Source organism: Suncus etruscus, chromosome 4, assembly GCF_024139225.1.
Source record: "Suncus etruscus isolate mSunEtr1 chromosome 4, mSunEtr1.pri.cur, whole genome shotgun sequence".
Lineage (NCBI taxonomy): Eukaryota > Metazoa > Chordata > Mammalia > Eulipotyphla > Soricidae > Suncus > Suncus etruscus.
The window spans coordinates 146,270,648-146,292,533 of NC_064851.1; the positions used below are offsets into that span (position 1 = coordinate 146,270,648).

The 21,886-nt window shown below is 48.8% G+C and overlaps 2 protein-coding genes across 2 annotated transcripts in view; both read left to right on the forward strand.

Moving 5' to 3' along the window:
* The window catches only part of PLPBP (pyridoxal phosphate binding protein), a 261,670-nt gene that overhangs the window by 44,773 nt on the left and 195,011 nt on the right, over window positions 1–21,886 (forward strand). The window lies entirely within an intron of this gene.
* Window positions 1–21,886, forward strand: part of ADGRA2 (adhesion G protein-coupled receptor A2) — a 39,598-nt gene that overhangs the window by 4,320 nt on the left and 13,392 nt on the right. The window contains 1 exon segment of the mRNA XM_049771799.1: window positions 10,930–11,001. Coding sequence (XP_049627756.1) covers window positions 10,930–11,001 — 72 coding nt within the window.

Consider the following 21,886-nt stretch of genomic DNA (forward strand, 5'->3'; position numbering starts at 1 on the left):
GCCAACCCGGTGGGACACCGAGGAATGTCCTTTTTGCCATACTTAGGACTGTCCTTTTGCTGGAGGATTGATGGCAGCATTAGGGAAGGGGCAGGAGCACACAAAGTCCCTTAGCTGTCCTGTGATGAGTGCTCCAGTCTCAAGGAGACAGTTCTGGAAGCCAAATCTCCCTCTGGATCCCAGCTCTGGACTGTGCTCTCCCCTCAGCACCCCATAGGCCCACCACCCAGATCCAGTTAGTTAGGGGAGTTTGGGGCAAAGTGTGCCAACTGCCATGCACACCGCCTAAGGGGAGTGGAAAGATGCTGGCGGGAGGGCAGGCGCGCCAGCCTCCCCACCCCCTTCTCTTCCACCCTCTTTCCCCCATATGGTTCTCATAAGGTCTGGGCTCAGAGACAGCAGCCAGAGGAAGTGGCTGTGTACAGAGAGCTTTTGTGAGTGAGAGGAGGGGGAGGGGGAGAGCCTCTGAAGGGAGGAGAGAAAAGAGGGTGAGAGGAAGCTGGGAGACCCCAGCACACACACTCCATCTCCACAGTGAAGCTGCAGCCCCCCAGGGGGCCTCCCACCCTGCCTGTCAGAACAAGGGACCCTGACACCCATCCCTACCAGTTTCTTCCCACAGCTACCTTCTAGGGCAGTCGAGCAGCTCAGTCCAGGCAATGGTCACCTTCCCTAAGGAATCCTGCATGGGCTCAGGAGAACCAGGGTGCAGAAGAATGTGCTCTGGGGCTCCATGGTCCTTAGCACTGAGCTCTAAAGGCTACAACATGTCATTCAGGCCCCCATGGAACAGGCCCCAGTTATTTTGAGCCCCACAAGAGCTTAATTCCCCTTGTCCCTAACCCCCTACAAAGAACCTTCATATCATGCCTCTCTGTGCTAGGTCAGGAGGGCCAATCCCTTGTCCTAGGGCATCTCCCCCACAAAAATCTCCCCCACAAAAGGCCTGGCAAGCTAGTGGAGTTCATACCTACCCCTTCAATTGAGGTTCGTGTTTTTAAAGGGAAAGTGTTTCCAAGTTTCTGCCACATGGGAGTCATTGGGATAAGAACCTTTTCCTGAAGGAGCAAAAGTCCCGCCAACTTGGCTGCCACCCCTTCTGCGGGTTTGGTCTCACTAAGGCCCAAGCAGGGAAGAGGGGTTTCTGCAAGGTCCCGAGTCCTGGACCTTCATACCCAATCACCCTTCACCCTGAAGAAGAGCCCACCCTGTGCCCCCCAGAACAGGGGAGAGGAGGGAAATGGCCCCAGGCTGAGGAACCAGAAGGAAAATCCGGAGGCTGCTAGGAAGGGGCTGTTCAGTGGGGCTGTTTATTTTCATTCCCCCAGCCCTGTTCTATTTAGAGCTCACACACTGACAGGACGAAGCTCTCTCCTCCCCTTCCTCCCTCCTCTAGGAGAGGGGGGCATCCTTCCCAAACTCCAGAACATTCTTTTGCTTTGAGGACGAGTGAGGGGGTGGGGAGCAGTGAAACTGTGGGGTGGCCTCCCAAGACCCCACTTTCCCAACCCTGAGACCAGGGAGAGACCAGAGCAGACAGGGGAGCCAAAGATGATGGAAGATGGATGGGGCCAGGTGAGGGCCAGGGAAGGCCCTCGGTCAGCCTGGAAGGAGTTCCAGCCTAAACTGAAGGGCCAGACATCTCCCAGCTGGAAGGGGAATGGGGCCCCAAGAGCCCCCCCTCCTCCTCCACTTCCTGTACCTCCCAGCAGGGATCTGAGCCTGCTGGGAACGGCTGGAAAGAAACTCAGTGTCCAGAGTGGGCACAGCTGTGGGTCTTTGTGGGTCCAGACAGTTCTTTTACCAAGGAGGAACCCCAAGATTGGGGCTGCCTTCCTCAAGGTCACACAGCTCCCAGATGAACCCCCAGCTCCCTTCTGGGATCACAACAACCTCTCAGAAACTCTGTGCCTAAAGAAAATTCACTAACCCACTTTCTCCTGAGCTCCCCCATTGAGACCCCCACAGCGCAAGTATAATTAGGGGGTTCTCTGTCCAGAATCACTGTAGTGTGGAAGTCAGATCGACTCATACACTGTGAACCCCCGCACCACCTTGAGGTCCTCCACCCCTAGTGAGGAGCTGTGCCCAGGAGGCTGTGACCATAAAGGAGGGTTAGGGTAGCCAGGAGGACCATCAGGGCTTGAGGAGTGACTTCTGACAACACTGAGGCATAAGGAAAGAAGAATGAAAGCAAAAGGAAACGTACCCCCACAGGTCTGAACTCTGTCCACTGGCCACCCCCACCTTCTCCAGAGCCTCACTGGCAGATCCTGAGACACCCCATCATTCACTCACTCACCCAGGCATGTGGGCTGCAGCCCAGTGCCTGTCCTCATCTTCCTACAGGAAGCCTCCTCAGGAGGCTGGACACCATCTCTGAGTTCTAAAGGAGAGATGCTCAGGAGAATGAGAAAAGGACTAAAATATCCTCAGGTCTAAAAGTGTGGCAACAGATGAAGCAGATGAATCCTCTTCAGTTTCCTTACATTTCTAAAGGAACTCATTTTTCTTTACCCAAAAGCTGGACTCCCCAGTGGGAAGATTTCAGACCATCTGTGGAGGTAGTGATGAAGGTAGATTGGGAACCAGAGACATTAGAAAAATAAAAACATTGGGGCCGGAGAGATAGCGAAGTGGTAGGGCGTTTGCCTTAAACACTGAAGGATGGTGGTTCGAATCCCAGCATCCCATATGGTCCCCTGAGCCTGCCAGGAGTAACCCTTGAGAGCTGCCGGGTGTGATGAAAGAAAAAGAAAGAAAGAAAGAAAGAAAGAAAGAAAGAAAGAAAGAAAGAAAGAAAGAAAGAAAGAAAGAAAGAAAGAAAGAAAGAAAGAAAGAAAGAAAGAAAGAAAGAAAGAAAGAAAGAAAGAAAGAAAGAAAGAAAGAAAGAAAGAAAGAAAGAAAGAAAGAAAGAAAGAAGAGAGAAAGAGAGAAAGAGAGAAAGAGAGAAAGAGAGAAAGAGAGAGAGAGAGAGAGAGAGAGAGAAAGAGAGAGAGAGGGAGAGAGGGAGGGAGGGAGGGAAGGGAGGGAGGGAGGAAGGAAGGAAGGAAGGAAGGAAGGAAGGAAGGAAGGAAGGAAGGAAGGAAGGAAGGAAGGAAGGAAGGAAGGAAGGAAGGAAGGAAGGAAGGAAGAAAGAAAGAAAGGAAGGAAGGAAGGAAGGAAGGAAGGAAGGAAGGAAGGAAGGAAGGAAGGAAGGAAGGAAGGAAGGAAGGAAGGAAGGAAGGAAGGAAGGAAGGAAGGAAGGAAAGAAAGAAAGAAAGGAAAGAAAGAAAGGAAAGAAAGAAAGAAGAAAGAAAACTGACATTCCTGGAGTCCGCTTTAAGATTGTCAAAGTAGCCAATGTTTCTCATCTGGCCTTATACAAAGGCAAGAAGGAAAGACCAAGATCATAAGTTGTGATGATGAAAGTACAGTAGTGGGCCAGAGAAATAGCATGGAGGTAAGGTGTTTGCCTTGCATGCAGAAGAACGGTGGTTCAAATCCCGGCATCCCATATGGTCCTCCAAGCCTGCCAGGAGTGATTTCTGAGTGTAGAGCCAGGAGTAACCCCTGAACACTGTCAGGTGTGACCCAAAAACCAAAAAAAAAAAAAAAAAAAAGAAAGAAAGTACAGTAGTAAAAAAATTTTATATGCCCAGAAAAAAAATAAGACCCCAAAACAATCATAAACAAGATAAATCAGTAGTTGAGTTGGACTTGCACTTTCCCTTCCTCTTGTCTCTCTCCTTTTTCTCTTCTCTCTCCATCTCTGTCTCTCAGTCTCTCTGTCTTTCCCTCTCCTTCGCTCGCTCTCTCTCTTCCTCCTTCCCTTCCTCCCTCCTGTTCCTGTCTGCACATCTCCCTGCACTACTCATGCCTGAAAGTCTGTCGACCCCAGGTCTCATTTAGTTCCCAGTACTAAGCACAGCAGAAGTATTGGTGTAGGTTTGAGGAAAGGAATGTGCACATGCAGCCCCCAGTGTAAGCACTTCACATTCTGTTCCCTGTGCTCAAACAGGATATTGGGGTTCCCCAAATCCCCATCAGGTGCACCACCTACCCAATACCCAGAATAGCCTTTCTCAGGTTTCTGTCTCCAGACCAATATCAAACCCACATATACAGTCATGATCAGTCCTTCCCATTGCAGCTCAGTTTCTTGATTTTGTCCCAAGATGGCATGGTGGCCTTGCAGAGGAGCACATTAGTGAGAGACAAGAAGGAGAAATATAAGACAAAAGGAGAAAAGAAGACCCCATGTGTAAGAGCCACTATGACTCGGTTTCCTCTGTTGGCTTTGGCCTCAGCCCTGTCTGGTCTGCCCAAGAATCTCAGATAGGATTCATTAAAGCCTGGGAAAGGACAGAACCCCCAGGTCCTATCCAATATTTATGTGGCCTGCAAAGAGACTGGGTGGACAGGAAGGTCAGCCTCAAGGGAAAGACATCAGTCTGTGAGTGGAGTGGTATCCAAATAGAGCCTGTCGTGGCCCAGAGGGAGTTTCACTGTCCTGTCAACCAAAGGCGCCTGCCTTCATCTCAAAATAGGACAATGATTGGTTATTGCCATGCGATGTGTATTTACCAAGGCACTGATTAGCTTCAGTTTTGCAACATCTTCATGTGAGACTTATGTTTCTTTTTTATTTTTTTTTTTGAGGGGTGCACCAGGCAGTGTTCAGGGGTCAACCCTGGCTCTGTGCTCAGAGCCTGGCAGGCTCTGGGGACCATATGGGATGCTGGGAATTGAACCTGGATGGGCTGCATGCAAGGCAAATGTCCTACCCACTGTGCTATGTCTTCAGCCCCAGAAGCATGATTCTTTTGTAGCCTTCATATATTGGGAGTCTTGCTTGCAGGATGGGCTGAGAGTTCTGTACTTTGAGAGCTCAGGGAGGTCCACAAGAACGAACACCTCCCTCCCCAGCCTTCCCAAGATACTGCAAGTATCAGGTGTTGGCAAGGAGGACCTTTCCAAATCAGACGACCTTGACCATGGCCTGAATCCTATGGCCCACTCTCTAGAGAAAGCACAGATCCCCCCTCTGCCAATCATGTGAGGTCCTAGCATCAGCTAATGACATATATGACCCCACCTGCACATGTGAGGACCAATATGTACAGTGTCTGCAGGCCCCCACCCCACCAGGTCATCTTCCATACCAGGCTGGGATCTGGTGAGTTCCTGTGGCTGCCCAGAGGCCACAGGGCCTCCTGGAGACGCCAGCCACTCGCTCTCTTGGCCTCTAGCCTGCTTAGCGGTCACTTCGTTTGCTGATTTTTCCCTAAAATAGGACCCTGGCCGGGAGAGAGTTCTGAAATGGACTCCATGTGCACCCCCTGCCTTGGCCAGGTTTCAGATTCTGGAGTAGAGACCAGGAGACCCCAGGGACTTCCCCACACCCCATCCTATAAACATTTCATGTTGGCAGTGGGAATCGAGGGGGAGGGAAGAAAAATCTGAAGATGCTAGAGTTCTGGAGGGCTGGTTAACATGGTTAGGAGGACACCCCCACACACACACAAGCTGGCTTCGCGTGTGGTCAAAGTGCCTCTGGGGCAGCTGAGGAAGTAAGTGTCTGTCTGGGTTTTAGAGGCCTAGACTGGCACTGTGCCTGGGGCACTGGACAGAACTATGGGGCCAGCACCCCCTCCTGATTGTGGGGGCCGCCCTGCCCATTTTCCTCCCAGGGAGCCTAGAATGGTGGGAACATTTTTCTTCCCATTGAGTGAGGCCGGGTGTGTTTCCGTCTGTCCAGAGCAGCCCTGTAACTGCTGCTTGTCTGCCCATCACTAGGCCAGAAAATTCCCACCTAAACGTCTTCTCCTTCTGACCTGTCCCTCCCAGGGTTCTAATGCCCATAGAGGCTAGTCTCTGGCTAATCTAGACCTAGCTTAGCCCCTGTAGGTGAGGAAGGGTAGAAGCTGCACTTTTGAGTATCTGGGATGGAATCAGAGGGCTGGCTGTGAAGTTCGTCAGAGCATGGGAAATGTGACAAGGAGGCCCTTTGGAAGAGACACTTACCTGTTTCTGTCTTTCTGAGAAGTGGGTGGGAGACAGAGGCATGTTTTTGCCACTGAGGAAAGCACATCACTTCAAGACTCTGGGTGAGGAGTTTGCAAAGGGCTAGTACAGCCTGAAAAAACTCCCTCCACCCCCATTCTGCCCTCTGTTTCTCAACGCAGAGGCTGCCTTCCAGAGAAGAGAGGGGCCTGGCCTATAGCACCCTGGGCTCTGGGCAGAGAGGTAGCTTGGACCTGTGGAGGTAATAGTCTAGTTTATATGGTCTACTTCACCTGAATGCACATACAGGCACATGCAAACATGCACACACACGTGTACACACGCGCACGCGCGCGCACACACACACACACACACACACACACACACACACACACACACACACTGTTCTTGGCATCTCACTGGTAGCCTCGACCTTCCCTTGGGGAGTTGCTGGTCCACCAGATAAGCATGAACAGGCATCTCCATGGCTCCTGAATACTTGTACAGATCCTCCTCGCTTAAAACCTACCTGTTTAGGGGCCGGAGAGATAGCATGGAGGTAAGGCGTTTGCCTTTCATGCAGGAGGTCATCGGTTCGAATCCCGGCGCCCCATATGGTCCCCTGTGCCTGCCAGGAGCAATTTCTGAGCCTGGAGCCAGGAATAACCCCTGAGCACTGCCAGGTGTGACCCAAAAACCAAAAAAAAAAAAAAAAAAAAAAAAAAAAAACCTACCTGTTTAGCAACTGCTCACACTTATGACCGTTTTTTTATTTTATTTTAAATATCCTTTTTCATCTTGTACACTCTACAGTACAGTACTGTGGTTTTTGGTGCTTTAATGTACTAGCTTTATGTTCTGTAATACATTGCAGTACTGCGTGTAAATGACACAACCTATGAAAAGTAAAAGAAGTGGAAGTTTTCAGTTTGATCTTTCTTGTTATTTTACTTATTCATAATACTGTATTGTCAAGTACTATGCATATACTGTACTACTGTATACAGTACATGCAGTTCCTCACTTAACAACCAATTCGCTTAACGACCAAGTCTTTGAAACGGAACTTGGTCATTAAGCGAGAAGTATCTGTAATGTGGCTGCTCAGAACTGAGATGAACTAGATCAGTAACAGGCAAACCAAATTCTGAAGACTTCAAGCCCCCACATAAAGGGAGGAAATATGTCAGCAGCACATTAATAGCTTGGTATATCCATTACATGTTAAAATAATATTTTGGATGCATTGGGTTGAATTAAAGGCTACTTCTTTCTTTCTTTCTTTTTTGGGGGGAGGTACCTGATGACACTCAAGGGTTACTTCTGGCTCTGTGCTCAGAATCGTTCCTGGCAGGCTCAGGAAACTATATGGGATGCCAGGGATCGAACTGGGTTTGTCACGGGTTGACCGCGAACCAGGCAAACACCCTACTCGATATGCCTATCTTTTCAGACCTATTTACTTAAATTAATGTACTGTTAAAATTTTGTAAACATGTGGCTACTACGACTTTAATTTTTGGGGGTGGTAGGCTACTCCAACACAGTAGTCTGGGGACACTCTGGGTGATCTGTAGGGGACAACGCAGTGCCTAGCATCAAGCCTAGCATGCGACGCTTGTGCTCCATCTTTGAGCTATTTCCCTGACTCTAGAATTACAATTTTTTATTTTGGCAACACTGGTTTATAATATCATGGGTTTCCTGTATACAGCTTCTAAATCAACATCTGTTTATACTATATTATAAAAGTCTAGTTTCCACCCTTCACCATAAACTTGACCCCTTTTACCCAATTTAACCCTCTCTTTACCCCTTCTCTTCTTTTTTTTTTTTCGTGTGTGTGTGTGTGTGTGTGTGTGTGTGTGTGTGTGTGTGTGTGTGTGTGTGTGGTTTTTGGATCACACCCGGCAGTGCTCAGGGGTTATTCCTGGCTCCAGGCTCAGAAATTGCTCCTGGCAGGCATGGGGATCATATGTGACGCCGGGATTCGAACCGATGACCTCCTGCATGAAAGGCAAACACCTTACCTCCATGCTATCTCTCCAGCCCCTAACCCTTCTCTTCTAATAATTATTGTTTTATGGAATCTTTTTGTTTGTTTGTTTGGGCCACACCCAGTGGCACTCAGGGGTTACTCCTGGCTCTGCACTCAGAAATTGCTCCTGGCAGGTTCAGGGGACCGTGGGATGCTGGAGATCAAACCCAGGTTGGCCACATACAAGCCAAACACCCTACCCACTATGCTATCTCTCTGGCTCCTTATAGAACCTTTTAAATTATATATGTGACTTGCTTTGTATTTCTGATGGCGAGATATAGGCCAAATAATTTGGACCATGTGAAAGGAGTTAAAGGGTCAAAGAGCTGAGTCTGTAGAATGTGAGGTACCTTCCCACAATTCTGAATGTCTGAACATAATTAGGATTTCAGGGATTCATCACAGAGGTTTTGTTTGTTTTTAATTTAATGATTTGTTCATTTAATGTTTCTTTGCAGGGAGCTAAAGAAATAGTAGGTAGGGTGCTTGCCTTGTGTGTGGTCAGCTCGAGTTCAATCACTAGTACCTGATTTGGTCTCCTGAGTTTGGCCAGCACCTTGGGAAATCTATCTTTCTATCTTTTCCTTTCTTTCTTTTTTTCTTTATTTTTTCTTTCTTTCTCTTCCTTCCTTTTCTTTCCTTTATCCCTTCCTTCCTTTCTTTCCTCCCTTATTTCCTCTCTCTCTTCTTCCCTCCCTTCCGACTTCCTTTCCTCTTTCTTTCCCAGAGCCTCACACTTACAAGTGAGATATTTGAGTCACAGCCCCAAGTTCAAATTTTCATCTCTAAACAAACTGCAATCTGCAGACATGTTATCAAGAAATAAGACATTTACCTGGGGCCGGAGAGATATCACAGCGGTAAGGCCTTGCATGCCTTACCTTGCATGCAGCTGACTCGGGACGGACCCAGTTCAATTCTCAGCATTCCATATCCCGAACTTGCCAGGGGCTATTTCTGAGCACAGAACCAGGAATAACCCCTGAGCACTGCCAGGTGTGGCCCCAAAACCAACCAATCAATGAATTAATAAAACTGATTTAAAAAAAAAGACATTTATCTCTTTCTTTGCTCAAGTTTGAGAAGGTAACCTTTTCAGCTGCTTGTTCCCTCTCTCACACCGTTCTTCATGAACAGGGCTGTGATAAACTGGCAACCTTGTTCTTCTTTCAATCCCCCTGGGTCCAACCTTCTCTGTGCCATCAGCTCCCCTATCTTTTCTGTGGCCCCAAGCCTACAAAGGAGGCAGTAAGTGAGAGGGCCCCTTATTATTAGGGCAGAAGCTTCAATGGAAGTTCTTTCTCATCCTTCTTCTGGTGTCTTCAGTACCCTTCCAACACGTCTAAAAAACTGAGGGATTATCTCATCTCTGTCAGCTAATGAACCCCTGAACCTCCAAGTCTGGGGAAGCATGAAGGCATGAACTGGAGAGAAGGTAGATTTCCATCTTGCTTCTGGATGAGAGCACCCAGAGGTGCTAAGTGCTTACTCCTAGCTCTACCCTCCAGGATCACTCCTGGTGGGCTTGGAGAACCTCATGTGCCACCAGGTATTGGACCTGCATCAGCTGTGTGCAAGTCATTTGGCCTATGGGGTTTTGACTGAAAATTATCATCCAGCTTTGCTGCTGCCATGGAGGGGTCAATCGGGACAATCAGGCCCACTTGGGCCCGAGGATGTCCAGATTATGATTTTCCACCCGTGTAAAATATGAACTAGCCTTCAAATCATAAGATGAGAAAAATTGTATAATAATAGCCATGCTGTGTTTTCTGAAGAAAGATGGTTTTTGTGTGTGTGAAGTACTTTGGAAACCCAGGAACTCCTGCCCCCTCCAAGAGCTCCTCTTTAGTCATCTTCTATGTCCTGAGGGAAAAGCCCCCTTTGTAGCACTGAGTGAGGACCAGAAGATGAGGATGGAAGGGTTTTTCCAGAGAGGGCAGGACAGGGAAGGAGATAAGGAAGGAGACTTGTCCCTGCCTCTAATCCCTTCTGTCTATGCTCCACAAGCTTGTGAAGATTGAGAAGTTGCAAAGGTCAGATGTGGGGCCCCGTGCTGTGTGTGTTAATGTAGCACCCACCAACCCACTTCTAATAGGCGTCAGGCCAAGCTCTAGGACTGCCCTCCTTGTCCGTTACACTTAGCCCAGAGGCTCAGGAAAAGACCTGAATCCTGCCCCTTTGGCATCCCAGACCCACTGTTAAAAGCAACCCTTTGCCTGGATGCAGGGGAGGCCAGAGTTGGAACTGAGGGTTTCGTTAAAGCATTTGAATAAGGAGCTGGAGATATAGCACAGCAGTTGGGCATTTGCCTGCATGCAGCCAATCCAGGACGGATGGTGGTTTGAATCCTGGCATCCCATATGGTCCTCCGAGCCAGCCAGAAGTGATTTCTGAGTGCAGAACCAGGAGTAACTCTTGAGAACTGCCGGGTGTGACCCAAAAAACAAACAAACAAACAAACAAAGCATTTGAATAATCAATTAGATGTGCAAAGGATGGGTCTGGAAGCTCTGAGGTCCTCTAGTCCCCTTCTCTTTCAATGAGGTCTACAGTGCCCCAGAGGGCCGCACTGTGGGGTCAGGAAGGAGGCGTGGTGGGCTCAGCTGAGGAGCAAAGTGAGCCCTTCTCATCTCACCTGTGTGCAGAGCCCTTAGTCAGTCTTTGACCTGAGATGACCTGGGATAGCTAAAAAGTTTGATTTAATTTGGGGCTCAGTGGGCTGATCAGTTTGCCTGAACCCTTCTCAGGCTTCTCTCTTGGTTCTCCCAGGCACAACTTTAGGGGGCGCTGTTTTTATTTTTCTAGGATGGGGCATCTTTCTGAGGGCAAATTGGGGCCCCATGGCCTCCTTCCTCCTAGGTCTTTGCAGCTCATTCTACCATGTTTTCTCTGTTCTTTAGGCTCTTGAGCAACAACAAGATCACTGGGCTCCGGAATGGCTCCTTTCTGGGACTGGCTCTGCTGGAGAAGCTGTGAGTGTCTGGATGAGGGGGGAGGGGAAGGTGGCATGAGGCCAAAGGTGAGAGTTCAGTCCTAGGAGAATGGGGGACATTTTGTGCCAAGGACCCAGGGGCCTATCCAGGGACCCTGCCCAGAAGTTGACCACCAAGGGAGGGACACAAGAGGACCAGGGACAACAGAGGAATGCTGGGGACCTTCTCAGTTCCTGGCAGGGATGAGGTTCGGGGATGTTAACTACTGCCCCCTAAGGTGTAGCTGACCTGAGCTCTTGCTGGCCAAAAGATGCAAGTTGTGGGGGAGACTACCTAAAAGGGCAAAGAGTGACTAGAGGTGACTGGGGCCCCTTTCTTCTAAAAGCACATCTGCCAAGTTCAAGGGGCCAGAACTTAAGATGAGGAGAGCATCCTTTCCAAATACCACCAGCCATACCCCTTCCAGCCCTGCTAGAGGGTATCCCAGACTTGGGGATGCAAGGACCTGAGAGCCTTAAAGAACCTCCTTCTTTGAGGGGCTGAATTGACATCACAGTGGATAGGGTGCTTGCCTTGCATTTGGCCAACCCCAGGTTTGATCCCAGCATTCTATATGGTCCTTTGAGCATCACCAGGAATAATTTCTGAATGTAGAGGTGGGGTAACCCCTGAGCATCACTAGGTGTGCTCCACCCCACCCCCAAAAAGAAGAAAATAATCTCCTTCTAGAGCTGGAACTCAGGCAAGTCACCTGACCCAACCACCTGAGGAGGGGCAGAGCTACATGCTCCAAAGTGCCAAACCTAGAGACATCATGGACTCATTGTATTGTCTCCTCCCAGAGGACTGGGCTGGGCACAGCTCATGCTCTCTTCTTCCTCTCCTGGGGTATTACTGAAGAGTACCTGAGATTACTCAGCTCAGGGAACTGTATGGGATGCCAGAATCAAACCTAGGCTGGCTGTATGCAGGCAAGCACTTTATGTGCTGTACTATCTCTCCAGTCCTTAAGGGGCTTGAGTCAGTGGAAGGGAGCAAGAGGGAGGATACAGAAGATTAAGGTGTGAAACCTGTTTTCAGAGAGCCAAAGCAATGGGGGTTACTTTTGCATTTGGACTTGGGGATCAGTTAAAGGGTGATACCTGATATCTACCTCGTACTTGAACCTTTTTATTTTATTTTGGAGCCACAACTGGAAATGCTGAGGGGTTACTCCTGGCTCTACACTCAGGAATTACCTCTAGCGGTGCTCAGGGGACACAATGGGAATGCTGGAAATTAAACCCAGGTGGGCCTGGTGAAGGGCAAGCACCCTATTTGCTGTACTATGGCTCTGGCCCCATGATGTTTAGATCTTTAACCAGGAGAGCAATCACAAGAGAAAGTCTTCATTACCCCCCTCATATAACAGTGGGAAAGACCTCCTTCCATCCCTTCTAGGCCATGGGACAAGTTCATTGGCCTGGCTAGGACAGAGAGGATGGGACAAGGCAAAACTCATGTTGAAGGCAGAGCACAGAATAGATTTTTTGGGGGCGGGGGCAGGAGAGATAGCATAGTGGTAGGGCATTTGCCTTGCACACAGCCAACCCAGGACAGACAGTAGTTCGATTCCTGGAGTCCTATATGGTCTCCCAAGCTTGCCAGAAGCGATTTCTGAGCATAGAGCCAGGAGTAACTCCTGAGTGCTGCCAGATGTGACCCTAAAAAAATATAGATTTCTTCTGTTCCAGGCATAGTGGGTGGGAAGGGGTCTCGAAAGGGGCCCCATGGCTTTTGTTCAGCAACCAGCTCCCTTGGGTGGGATTGTCTGCTCTGCGGCCCTGGAGGGCTGGACAGACTCCACAGAGAGGGTGCCACAGAGCTGCTTATTAGAAAGCCTCCTTGGGCGCCAACAAATAAGAGAGGCTTTTCTCTCCCACAAGCAATTAAGCCTTTGGGAGCGCCTACCCTCAACCCATGCTGGCCTCTTAGAGGGCTGAGGCAGGAAACCAGACTCTCCTTCCAGGGATCTCTAAGGAAGACAAACCACAGCTGCTGGCAACCCTTTTGCACTGCCCCACGTCCTCATGCTCTCCCTGCTTAGCAAGTGTCTGTGTTGCAGCTCTGACTTCAGCCCCTTCCCATCTGGGACCTCCTGCTTTCTCAGTTCAGGACACACTATACCTGCTCCCTTCTCATCCTTCAGTTGCAGAATGTAAGTTTTCTGCTAAGGTGAAAAGATGCTCCTTATCTGCCCTCTCCCCCAACTCCCCTTTGCAAATGTACCACCACCCACTGCTCTCCCTAGTGTCCTGGGCAGTCAGTCAGACAGGGGAGATCAGGAGAGGAAAGCATTAGAGCAGCCCAGGGATAAGGATCGAATGCTCGGTCAGAGGATAGGCAGGAGGGCAGGGCATGAAGAAAAGTGCTGGATTGGTAATTCCATATTTCAAGCTAAGTCATTTCATCTAGGCGTGTTTTATTGAGGCCTTCTCAGTGCTAAATTCTGTTTTTACAAGAACCAAATGCCTGCCCTTAGGAAACTTACTTTCTGCTAGAGACCCAGAAAATGGCAAACAAGTCTAACATAGTCAAGAGATGAAGCCAGAGCAATAGTACAATGGATAGGAGATTTGTTTGCTTTGCACGCAGCCAACCCAGGTCTATCCTTGGCAACCCATATGGTCTTCCGAGCATCACTGGATGTGGTCCCAAAACAAAATACAAAAATAAGATAAGAGAGATATTTCAAAGATAGATAAAATGGGGATTGCTAGTAACCTATGAGGTCAGGGAGGACCTAGCTTGGAAGGTGCCTAAGTGTGAGAGTGGAGGACTCTGGAGGGCAAGGATTCAGGGTCAGGGAGAGACTATGCCGGAAAATCTGAGGCATGAAAGGGCAGAAGAGCATTGTGGTTAGAAATGAGGTCAGTGGGCCAAAGTGATAGCATAGCAGTATGGCATTTGCCTTGCATGTGACCAACACAGGATGGACCCTGGTTCGATTCCCGGTATCCCATATGGTTCTCCCCAGCCTGCCAGGAGTGATTTCTGAGTGCAGAGCCAGGAATAACCCCTGAGCACTGCTGGGTATGACCCCAAACCCCCCCCACCAAAGAAATTAGGTTAGAGCCACCCAGAGGTAGATAGGTTTGGGGCCTAGGTCCTACAACAAAAATAGGAGAGGGGAACAACACAGTAATTTGGCATGTACATTATAGATTTCAAATTCTGAGAGCCAGACTAAATAGGCAGCAGGGGTTGAGGCTCTTGCCTTGTATGCGGCTGGCCCCAGTTCAATCCTTGGAACCACAAATACCACCAGGCGTGATCCCTGAGCACAGACCCAGGAGTATGCCCTGAGCAGCTCTGAGATAGTTCCTTTCAAAAAACAACACCTGGGGCCTGGAGTAATAGTACAGCAGGTACTTACCTTAAATGCAGTAGGTGTGATAGCATCACAGTGAACCCTGCAGGAGTGATCCCTAGGTGCAGAGCCTGAGCACCACTGGGAAATCCCCCACAAAGCACACATACACACACACACACACACACACACACACACACACACACACACAAATCCCAAACAAAACAAAAAACACCCTCAAAATTTAAAATAAATCCAGGAGCCAGAGTAATAGCACAATGGTAACGTGTTTACCTTGCACATGGCCGACCCAGGACAGACCTGGTTCAATTCCCACCATCAGTATGGTCCCCAAGCCTGCCAGGAGCAATTTCTGAGTGCAGAATCAGGAGTAACTCCTGAGTGCTACCAGGTGTGACCCCAAAACCAAAAATAAAATAAGTCCAATTTTGAAATCCTTAGTTGTATATGTAAGAGTCCATTGCCACATATGAAGAAAAGATCAGAGCCCAATATATATATATACAATATACAGCTGACTGAGCTTTCCCGGAGAAGGGGCTCTCTGGGCAGAGCCGTGTGCTCTGTCCTGCGGCTGCCACACTTCCTGGGGAAGATAAGTCCACGCAGAGGCTGGAGGTGCCCAAAATCTCCAGCATAGCTTGTCACAAACAGAACCAATAGAGGGCGTGTGTGTGTGTGTGTGTGTGTGTGTGTGTGTGTGTGTGTGTGTGTGTGTGTGTATTGTTGGGTCATACCTGATGGCACTCAGAAATCAGAAATCACTCCCGGCTCTGGGCTCAGAATTTGCTCCTGGCATGGGGAACCATAGGGATGCATGGACTTGAACCACTGTCTGTACCCGAATGGCTATGTGCAAGGCAAAGGCCCCACCACTGTGCTATCCCCCTCCGGCCCCGTGGGTGTGTTTATATTAATATGCAAAAAATTATTTCATTTCTTTATAAATAACTATTTTAAGGAAATGAGTCATATTATTGTGAGTACTGGCAAACCTAAAATCTATAGACAGGCCAGAAAACTGGGAAGTTAGACAGAAGTTGATGTTATTGCTGCTACAGTCTCCATTGTGGGGGTGGAGGTAGGGATGTACCTACCCTGACTGTACTCAAAGGACTAGAGATAAAATTTGGCTCTCCCAGATGCAAAGTATATAACAGCCTATGGAGCTCCCTGCCCCAGTAATCCTGAGTTAGGATTTCATTCTTCAGGAAACCTATTTCTGTCTTTTTTTTTTTTTTTTTTTTGGTTTTTGGTTTTTGGGTCACACCCAAGGCACTCAGGAGTTAATCCTGGCTCTGCACTCAGAAATTACTCCTGGCAGCCTTAGGGGACCATATGGGATGCTGGGATTCGAACCACATCTGTGCTTGCAAGGCAAAAGCCCTACCACTGTGCTATCTGTCTGGCCATTATTTCTGTTGTTTTTTGGGGGGGTGGTCACACCCGGCAGCGCTCAGGGGTTATTCCTGGCTCTACACTCAGAAATCGCTCCTGGCAGGCTCAGGGGACCATATGGGATGCTGGGATTTAAACCACTGTCCTTCTGCATGCAAGGCAAATGCTCTACCTTCATGCTATCTCTCCGGCTTCTTTTATTTCTGTTCTTAAGGTCTTCAAGTAATAGATTCAGGCAGGCCCATGTTATGGAACGTCTTTATTTAAAACCAGCTGACTGCAGATGTTTACCTTGTCTAGAGGATATCTTCGTGGCCTCACTGAGACTCAGTCTGAAGACCGAAGTCACTGGGTGCCCTAGCCTTGCCAAGGGGTGCAGAAATGACCCTCACAGACCTGAGTTTATTCATCAGGCTTAGCTCAGACTTAGCATGTGGTCTGATCCTGCCACCACATGGTCCCTGAGCAGAGTACAGATCTGGGATAGTCCCCAAGCACTTCTGGATGTGCCTCCTGGATGTGATCCCCTTGGAATCAGAGAGATAATATAGCAAGTGGGATGTTTCCCTTGCTCCCTCTGACCCACATTTAATTTCAAGCATCCCTTATGGTCCCCAAGCCATCAGCAGGAGTGATCCCTGAGCACAGAGTCAGAAAGAAGCCCTAATTATCATTGGGTATGGCCTCTGAACCATAAATAAATATAAAATTAAAAAGTGTTTCTCAGGGACCGGAGCAGTGGCACAAGCTGTGTCTGCCTTGCAAGCACTAGCCTAGGACAGACCGTGGTTCAATACCCTGGTGTCCCATATGGTCCCCCAAGCCAGGAGCAATTTCTGAACGCATAGCCAGGAGCAACCCCAGAGCGTCACCAGGTATGCCCCCTCCAAAAACAAAGTGCATCTCAGAAGGTTAAAGCAATAGCACAGCGGTAGGACGTTTACCTTGCATATAACCAACCCAGGATAGACCTGGGTTTGATTCCCGGCATTCCACATGGTCCCCCGAGTCTGCCAGGAGCGATTTCTGAGCACAGAGACAGGAGTAATCCCTGAGCATCACTAGATGTGGCCCAAAAACCTAAATAAATAAATAAATGTCAAAAAGAAAACTGTCTCTCATAACCAGAACCCCAAGGGTCTGGAGGGGTCCTAGGCCCCACTCCTAGAGTCTAATTCATCAGATTGAAAGGGGCCTGGGAATTGTTGTACAAGGTATGCAGGCAGTTCTCATGCTCATCCGGGGATGGGAACCAGTGGACCAGATGACCCTTACACTGTGGGCCTATTCATCACAGATGAGGCACTGTGGCCTGGCATGCAGTTGGAGCTAGTTAACACTGATTTCTCTGTCTGTCAGACCCAGATGTCCAGACTGGGGCCACAGAGCCCTGGGCAGCTTAACAGCCCGAAGGCCCAGGCAGCATGTCTGTGGGCGGGCTGGGGCGCTGTGGACACTGAAACTCAGGTCTGAGCTGTGCCAATAAGTTCTGTTGACCTCTGAGAAGGGGTCATATGTGACTATGTGCAGTGGTGGGGTTTTGGGGGGAGAGTGGTACAGAATCTGCATGGTCCCAATTTTTTCCGTGCCAGGTTATGGGGTGGAGAAGGAGAAGCAGAGCAGGTGATGGCTGAGACTGGCTGGAACAGAGGGTACAAAGGGTGGATGCTTACTTCACATGTGGCAAACCCAGGTTCTAGCCCCTGCACCACATATGGTCCCCCAAGCCAGCCAGAAGTGATCTCTTAGCCTGGAGTCAGCTCCAAGCACTGCTGAGAGCAGCCCCCAGACAGAGTTGTATGTGCTTTTTAAAAATATTTTTATATTGTTTTTATTTTATTTTAAAAACAACTTCTTTAATTGAATCACCATGAGATACACAGTTACAAAGCTGTTCATGACTGAGTTTCAGTAATGAGTCTTGTGTCCAACACCTTTCATTAGTGCACATTTCCGGCCACCAATATCCTCATTTCCCATCCCTCCTTTCCCACTGCCTGCCTCTATGGCAGACATTTTTCCTCTCTCTCTCTCTCTCTCTCTCTCTCTCTCTCTCTCTCTCTCTCTCTCTCTCTCTCTCTCTCTCTCTCTCCCTCTCTCTCTCTCTCTCTCTCTCTCTCTCAGCAGATATTTTTCTTCTCTCTCTCACACATACATACACAGAAAGAGGAGGAAGAGAGAGAGAAAGAGAGAGAGAGAGATGTTGTGACCAAAGATAAGAATAATGGTCTTGGGCCCGGAGAGATAGCACAGCAACTATGCAAGCAGCCAATCCAGGATCAAAGGTGGTTGGTTCAAATCCCGGTGTCCCATATGGTCCCTCGTGCCTGCCAGGAGCTATTTCTAAGCAGACAGCCGTGAGTAACCCCTGAGCATTGCTGGGTGTGGCCCAAAAACCAAAAAAAAAAAAAAAAAAAAAAAGAATAATGGTGTTGGGAGGTAAATGCCACCTTCTAGAGCTCTATCAGCCAGGCCAGTTGGACAAGAAAGCTAGAAATAAGGGAACAGGAGAGATAGCACAGTGGGTAGGACCTTGCATGTGGCCTAGCAGGTTCGAACTCCTGCATCCCATATGGTCGGTCCCTTGAATCAGCCAGGAGTGATTCATGAGCGCAGAGCCAGGAGTCACCCCTGAGCACCACCAGGTGTGGCCACAAAACAAAAGCAAAACCAAAAATAGCTGGGAAAAAAGTTCCAAACAGGCAGCTGATGGCTGGTCCAGGGAGTAAACAGCTGTTCTTGACAGGCAGGGACCACACTGACCCCCATCCCCACCCTGCCCGTGTCTCACTACCCCCATAGTGCAGAATTGCTTGTTGGCTCGCTCCCCATTTCTCTGACTGCCTCCAAGCCTGGGGTTCCTCACTTAGAGAGGGGGCCAAGGAAGGGCTGTCATGGGGAAAGGAGCTGGTCTAGAAGAGGGGTGCAAAAAGCAAAAGCCCTTCCCCAGCTGTGAGCATCACCCCACCCCACCCCTCCCTGTTCTCTCAGCAGGAGTTGAAATGTCCCCCAAAGTTCTGGCTGTTGACTCATTCCTTTGGTCCCCCCACATGCTGCTCAGTCCCCTGTGGCTCTGCAGTCAACAGGGAAAGAGCCCCCACCCAGAATTGCCGGGACCCCAAGTGTGCCTCGGGGAAACCCCCAACCCAACCCAAGACCCCACTGGTCACAGGGCAGACAACACCCAGATGTGGGAGGGAGAAGGGGCCTGCAAGTTGAGGTAGGGTACCCCACCCCAGAGGCTTATGCCGGAGAGGGGAGCCTGGTCAGCCCCAGGATGATTTGTCATTGCCTAATGAGATTAATGAGCCCCAGGGGCTGGTATGCAGTGGTGCTGCTGGGGCTTTCATTAGAAGCAGATGCTCATGGGAATGATGGCGAGTGGCTGGCGGGGCTGTGAACTCACCAGGTGGTTTCCATTAATCTGTGGGCGGGACCAAGGCTGAGGCCCCCCGAACCCCTCCTCCCCTCCACGCTGACACTCATGGGAGGAATGTGGCCAAAGGCTGCCTCAGCCCTGAAAGGAGGCCCAGGGCATCAGGGACAGCCTCTTGCTGTTGTAGCCTCCATACCTAGCACTCTGCATGTGCCCAGAGGATACTTGTTGGATGATACCCAAGACAACAGGGGCCAGGCATAATGTGGGAGAGGTGTTGGGGACATCCTGATTTCCTCCTCTATCTCTCCCACTCTACCCCCAGAGACCCTCAGTATTTGTGGGGGTCGTCTGGCCCATTATATAGCAGGCTCCCGCTTCCTAATGAAGGCTGAACTTCCAGAGAGCTGAGGGAAGCTGTTCTGTGGCCTCCAAACCTATAATTTGGCTTCAAATCCATGAACAGGGAGGTCTGTGTGGGCCAGGAGCAGCCAACTTTGAGCCACCCTATCCTGTCTAAATGTGAGCACATATGCATACATATATACATATATGCCTTCTTGCAAGCTCATATACTCCTACCACTCTGAGATAGAATTGACATAGCTGCTTAGTGTCCCCTCCAATGGTTGTTAGTATATTTACAGTTGTGCAATCATCATCATAATCTAATTTTAGAATATTTTCATCATCCCCCAAAGAAACCTTGAATCATTAGCAGCCACTACCCCTAACCCTCCACCCTCATTATCCAATCCTAAGCAACCACTGATCTCTTTCTTAGGCTTTCTGTCTCAGGAGAGTCAGCCCACCCTAGACAGTTTGTAGCTGGGAATCCTATGATAGTAATCTTTTTAACTGGTTCCTTTCACTTGGCATGTTTTCAAGGCCTTTCCCTTTAAAACATGTGTCAGTTCTTCCTTTCCTTTTATGGGCCAATTCCAGTCCATTGTGTGACTATGTCCCATTTTGTTTCTTCACCCACCAGTTGTTGGACATTTGAGGCTTTTCCACTTCTTGGTTTATTAGGGATAATGCTGCTACAAACAGTGCGTGCATGGGTTCTGTCTGCTTTGTCTGTGTCTGTTCTGTCAGTGATGTTTCTTGGATAAACTCCTCAGAGTGGAACTGTGGATTATTAAACAGCTTTAACTGCCAGTTTTCCAAAGTGGCAGCCCTATTTTATACCCCACCCAACAATGTATAATCCTTCTCCTCACTCTGATTCCTTGTCAACACTAGCAATTGTCAACTTCATTACAGTCATCTGAGTGGGGGCCAACAAATGATTAGATTTTAATATTCTGAAATACTAGTCATATTGAACATGTTTTTAATATATAACTGATCTTTGAATTTGAAGACTTTTTTGTTTTACTATTATTGAATTGTATTCTTTATTATATTCAAGATGAAATTTCCTTATCAGATATATGATTTGCAAGTATTTTCTCATTTAGTGAGTTGCCTTTTACTTCCCTGATGGTGTCTTTTATTATGTTGTGTGTGTGTGTGTGTGTTATTTTGTTTTATTTAGGGCTTACTCCTGTATCTATGCTCTGGATCACTCTTGATGATGCTCAGGGTACCATATGTGATGCTGGGTTCAAAATGGGGTCAGCAATGGGCAAGGCAAGAAGCTTAACCCCTATAGTACCTCTATTATCTCTCCAGCCCTACTGGTCTTCCTTCCTTCTTTCCTTTCTTCCTTCCTCCCTTCCTCCCTTCCTTTCTTCCTCCTTCCCTCCCTCTCTCTCCTTCCCTCCCTCCCTTCCTTCCTTCCTTCCTTCCTTCCTTCCTACTTTCCTTCCTTCCTTCCTTCCTTCCTTCCTTCCTTCCTTCCTTCCTTCCTTCCTTCCTTCCTTCCCTCCCTCTCTCCCTCAGGACTTGCTTCTGGTTCTGTACTTAAGGAGCATTCTTGTAGTGCTCAGTGAACCATATAGAAATTCAGTCATGCAAGGCTGACACCTTGCCCATTATACTATCTATATATCTCCAGATCCTGCTGGTATCTTTTAAAGAACAGAAGTCCCAAATTACTTGTTTGTTTGTTTGTTTGTTTGTTTGGGGGCTACACCTGGCAGTGCTCAGGGCTTACTCCTAGCACTGCACTCAGGAGTCACTCTCCTGAAAGGGACTGGGGAACCATATGGGTTGCCGGGGTAATTGAACCCAGGTTGGCTGCAAGCAAGGTAAGCACCCACAGTACTATCTCTCCAGCCTCCCAAAGCCCCAGTTTTTATGAAGTCCCACTTCCTGGTCTTCTCCATTTTATTGTTAATGCTCAGAAACACATCTTGTATATGCAACTCATTTTCTCCAAAGGGCACAGCGTCTGACATATTCCTTGGGAATCTCTCCCCTAGGAACCCCTTTCTCCATATTGTCAGAGAGGCAGGGATTGAGGTCCACTCAGAGTCAAGAGAAACTGTGTTGGGGTTAGGGTGGCCTGGCTTGGGGAGGGAAAGTTCCCCCAATACTATCTCCAGGTAGTATCACCGGGTCCTCAGAAGGGCTCTGTGGGCATAACTGGCAGGAGGCAATTGAACATCATTGGAACATCAGGTGTCCTGTGGCCTCAGCTAAGTAATGAGGGACCAGGCGATTCACTCCAGAATCGCCTGATGGAACGTGCTCCACAGCTTCATGGACTTTTCAGAAGAATGTGCAGGGCTGGGCTGGCGCAGTGTGACAGCAAGGAAGGCACTTGCCTTGTATGTGGCTGACCTGGATTCAATTCCTAGCACTGAATATGGTCTCCTGAGCTTCCCAGGATTGAT